The sequence below is a fragment of the Fulmarus glacialis genome, unplaced genomic scaffold (assembly GCF_000690835.1).
Source record: "Fulmarus glacialis isolate BGI_N327 unplaced genomic scaffold, ASM69083v1 scaffold19362, whole genome shotgun sequence".
Taxonomy (NCBI): Eukaryota; Metazoa; Chordata; class Aves; order Procellariiformes; family Procellariidae; genus Fulmarus; species Fulmarus glacialis.
In genome coordinates this window covers 5,614-10,392 of record NW_009199983.1, presented here as the reverse complement: position 1 = coordinate 10,392, position 4,779 = coordinate 5,614, and the positions used below count along the sequence as shown (strand labels likewise).

Below are 4,779 nucleotides of genomic sequence, written 5' to 3'. Positions count from 1 at the left end.
ATTCCTGGGCAGGGTGCAGCCACTCCCTACCTTGGTGGTGTGCGGGAGGATTTGGGGGCTCAGACGTCTTGCTCCCCATTTCAGCAAGGCTGGGATGCTGTGGGGAGGGCAGGTCTGGTGGGGACTGCAACAGCAGTGGGGTGGGTGGTTGTCTCCAGGTGTGCTGAGGAGACTGGTGGTGCAAGCACAGTGTGCCTCATCCCCTCTCTGGGAACAAGGGTGGTGGCCTGAGCCTGCAGGCTCTCTGTGGACGCAGAAGGCAGCGTGGCGGCAGGAGCGGGGCTGTGCTCCTGGCTGGCACCCCCGTTGGGCTGGGACGTGGTGCCTGGGGGATGCTGGCGCAGGACACAGCTCTGCCCCACGCCCTTCGGGAGATGGAGATGGGGACAGGCCTGGGCTCAGCTCCATCGCTAGCACAGACACGGGGGCTTCCCCGTGCTTCCCGCCCCTGACGGGGTCTGTCCCACAGCTGCAGCCAGCAAGCTGGAGGTCTCCATGCCGGTGGTGGTTGAAGTGGAGAGCGGGAGCACGGCCAGGATCGAGTGCAACTTCTACATCCCTGGAAATGGCTCCTACACTTACATCAACTGGTTCTATGTGAGTGTTGACCTGGGAGAGGAGCGGTGGGCGGTGGGCTGGGGTGGCAGCTAGCCCAGGGCTTTCTCCCGGGCTCCTCATCAGCCCAGCCTCGGCCCCTCACATTGCAGATTGACCGCAACAACCAGGTGAGGCTGTGCCGCATCATGGGCAGCGAGATCCTGGAGGAGAACACAGACTACAAGGGGCGGCTGTCAGTAGGGGAGGACAAGGCCCTCTCCATCAGCAGGGTGACGGTGCAGGACGCCAGGACCTTCGTGTGCCAGGTTGAGGCGGGCAACCGCGGCGTGGGCGAGAACCGCACCGAGCTCCACATCTACAGTGAGTGATGGGGCAGGAGGGCAGCATGGCCGTGCATTCGCTCTGTGGGTCTGGCAGGGGATCCCATCCTGTCCCTCCTAATCCGCGTGGGGTGGCTTCTCTTTCCAGAGGTCCCCGAGGCCCCTGAGATCGTGGCCAACTCAGGAGGCATTTCTGTGCAGAGCAGTGACATCCCGCAGGTGAGGAGAGACCCCACACAGGGGAGGGGGAGGCTCCCAGCCATGCCAGGCTCCCCACTCCCCTCTCCCCATGGGGGCATCCCGTGCTCAAGGCTCTCTCTGCTGCCACAGATTGCCCAGTGCATGAGCAGAAACAGCTTCCCACCCCCCAACATCACGTGGCACAAGAATGGGGAGCAGCTGCAGCCGGAGGAGAAGAGTGAGTTGGATGGGGATGGGGATGAGGATGAGGATGGGGATGGGGAACTACATCTGCCTGCTCAAGAGAGGGGTCGGGGCACTTATGCTATCCAGGCCCTCATCAGCTGGGGACTGGCAGCATGTGGCCACCCAAAGGAGCCCTGTGCTCCCAAGGGGGCCCTCCTCGCCTCCCATGGGCTGGGGACAGCGGCTGTGTCCCCTGCAGTGGTGAAGATCCCGGCCACGCTGACCCGCGAGTCGAGTGGGCTGTACACGGTGAGCAGCACCCTCTTCGCCCATGTCACCCGGGAGGATCGCAACTCCCTCTACCACTGCACCGTGCACTACTGGCTGCGGGGACAGAGGCATGCTGTGGAATCGCGGCGAGTCAGCGTCACTGTCTTCTGTGAGTCAGGGGCTGGGGGCTGTGCCCGCTGCCCAGTGCTGCGTGGCGGGGCCCCGCACCGACCGTCCCTGCTCCCTCCTCCCCCAGACCCCGCGCAGCACGTGAAGCTGCAGGTCGTGCCGTCCTCAGCACTGGTGAAGGAAGGGGACGATGTGAAGCTGGTCTGCGAGGCTGACGGGAACCCAGCACCCGTCTTCAGCTTCTATAAGAGGGAGGTGAGGCCGGAGGGGACCTGGGCACCTCTCCCTTGGCAGACATCTCATGTCCTGGCTGCTCCTGGAGGGCCCTGGGGAGTGGGATGCAGCGGCTGGGGTGGAGGGTGCCTGTGTGGGGCTAAGGACTCTGCTTTCTCCCCACTGCCTGCAGCTGGAGGACAGTTGGCAGGACCTGACGTCACTGGCAGACACCAACAGCGGGGTGCTGAACCTGCATGATGTGAATAAGAGCAGCAGCGGCCTGTACAGATGCCAGACCCTGGACTTGGATGATATGAGACAGCTGGAGAAGGACGTGGAGCTTGTTGTGAACTGTAAGGCGGGGGATGGGACCCTGCACACCTTGTGGTGGGTGCCCCATCCCTTCTGCTCACCCTGCCCTGCTCTCCATCCCTCTCCTAGACATTGAAGGGGTCCGTGTGAAGATGGAGCCATCCTCACCCCTTCAGGAAGGAGATAGCGTGAGGCTGAGCTGCGATGCCCACAGCCCTGTGGCCCTGGCCTACCAGTGGAGGGATGAGAAGGTGAGCAGGCATTCGGGTATTGTCACACTCGGGCTCGGTGAGCCTGGGCTTTGCAGCAAACTGGGCAGAGCCAGGAGCTTCCTCCATCTCTCCTGAGAGAGGCCAGGGGTAGGATTCCCCCTTGTATGGACCTGTGTTGTCCATGTCTACCTCTTCACCTCCTGGCTAGTACTGCAGAGAGGTCCTGTGCTTGCAGGCTCCCTCACTGTGCGTAAGAGGGAGGGCTGAGCCCCTTTGGGACAGCTGCAGAGCCTGGGGAGCTGGGTGCAGAAGGACCTGATGCTTGGGACTCATTGCTGGGGGCATCCCTTCCCAACAGGGCAGGAAGGTCGCAGAAGGGAACCAGCTCTTTTTGAGCAACCTCACCTTCGAAACCTCCAGCAACTTCAGCTGCAAGGTGATCGCACCAAGCGTGCCGGGGCTGGAGCAGAGCAAGCAGGTGGCCGTGGCTGTTCAGGGTAAGAACCATCATGTGTGTGGGCATGACTCCCTGCCAGAGTGAGCCCCGTCCTGCCCAGCATCAGTCCTGTTCCCCCCCCCCGAGAGCCACGGGTGCTTGATGAGCCCTCCCCATAGGCAAGCCACGGATCGTCGCCATCAGCTCCCCGCTGTATGTGCGGCAGGACGAGGTGGTGAACCTGACCTGCAAGGCCATCGCTTTCCCCAGGCCCTCTGTTCACTGGAATGTCAACGGAACGGTGAGAGCTGGGGAGGGTGCTGTGTCCAGGCTGTGGTCTCTCAGAGGGGCTGCGCATTGCCTCGGGCGCTGAATCGTTTGCTGCCTCCCCCTCCTCGTAGGCTCATGAGTACATTGAAAATCAGCACATCGCCAGCAACCTGACAGTGCGCGTGAACCACGACCTGCTTCGGGCGGGAGCCATGTGCAGGGTCTCCAATGCGCTGGGTGTCAGCGAGAAGCACATCCAGCTGCTTGGTGAGTCTCAGGCACTGCCCTCTGCCCTGCGAACCCAGAGAAGTATTAGTCCCCCTCGCACAGGCGCCATGTGTGCCGTGCTGCTGTGGCGTGGCTGAGCTCTGTCTCTGTCCCTCCCTTCCTGCTCTACCAGTGGAGTCCATCAGGAAAGGTCAGTCTCCTCACCGCCCTGGGTGCGTGCGTCTGTCAACCCAGGCTCTGGCGGGAGCATGCCACCCATGGGAGTCACGCTCACCTCTGGCCTGGGGAGGGACCCTTGGCTGCTGGCTCTTGCACCGCATCTGTCACTGCTCCTCTCTCCCTGCCAAGCCGCGAGGGAAACGGAGGCTGTCTTCACCTGTTTCTGCAGCAGTGTGAAAGCTGCCTGCTTGTCCTCAGCCTGTAGCCCAGCAAGGCCATCAAGTGCGGCTTCCTGCAGCCCAGGCCTGCTGGGCAAGCAAGCAAAGGGATGGCCTGATGTCTTGTAGGAAAGCCTGTAAGCCATCCCCTTATGGCACGCAGGGGCATGGCAGCTGGGAGCAGAATGCAAAGCATATTCATGCAGAAACTGCCCTAACGCAGCATTTTTGTGCTGACATCTACATCCTGCAGGGAGCTGGAGAAGCACCAGGAACTGGAGTCCCCATGGTGCTTTCTTGGGGGAAGGGGTCCTTTTCTTGCCCCCAAGGAGGTGCAGTAATGCAGAAGCTGGAGAGCATCAGGGTGGGACAGGCATTAACTTCTTCCTCTCCCATTGTGTTTAGATCAAAAGACACCAGAGAGCAAAGGGGTGATCATTGTGGCGATCATCGTCTGCATCCTTGTGGTGGCTGTGCTGGGGTCTGTCATCTACTTCCTGCACAAGAAAGGCAAGATCCCATGTGGCCGCGCTGGGAAACAGGACATGTAAGCACCGCCACCCGCCCTCCCAGGGAGCCCTTGGGGCCAGAGGTGCTTGCCATCACTCATGCTTCCCATCTCATTGCACCTGCCGCTCCCTGCCCAACATGGAGGGAGGCAATAGTGCAGCCTCGGGGGGCACCGCGCTGGGTCTCAGCAGCACTTCCAGCTTCCCACAGCCTGGGGTCCGCACTGCTTGCCCCGTCTGCGCAGGGAAGTGATGAGGAGGACAGCAGAGTGGTAGAGCAGCCAAGGGACTCCTCCCGAGGGAGGGGCTGGGCAGCCCAAAGCTTTCTCTAAGCCAGAGCCTCTTTCACCCCTGGCCTTCCTCTGGCCCGGCCCCACTCCAGAGCATCCCCTGAGATGGAGCCCCAGGGCTTGGCCTCGCTCAGCTGGCCACGTGTCCTCTGGTATTGCAAACATGTCTCAAAATTGTCACCTCCCTCCCCTAGCACAAAGCCAGAGGCACGTAAAGACAAGATTGTAGTTGAAGTTAAGTCAGATAAACTTTCCGAAGAGGCGGGGCTCCTGCAGGGTGCCAACG

The 4,779-nt window shown here is 61.7% G+C and overlaps 1 protein-coding gene across 1 annotated transcript; it reads left to right on the top strand.

Annotated features, from left to right (window-relative positions):
- Window positions 1-469: 469 nt before the first annotated feature.
- On the top strand, window positions 470-4,779 carry LOC104073597 (cell surface glycoprotein MUC18-like; the record flags this gene model as incomplete). Its single annotated transcript, XM_009573435.1, is given in 14 exon segments — window positions 470-601; window positions 708-745; window positions 747-918; window positions 1,027-1,097; window positions 1,209-1,296; window positions 1,504-1,683; window positions 1,771-1,898; window positions 2,050-2,212; window positions 2,301-2,422; window positions 2,742-2,880; window positions 2,999-3,120; window positions 3,221-3,356; window positions 4,100-4,241; window positions 4,688-4,779. Coding segments are annotated over 14 exon segments (1,725 nt in total), but the record flags the coding sequence as incomplete, so codon positions are not given.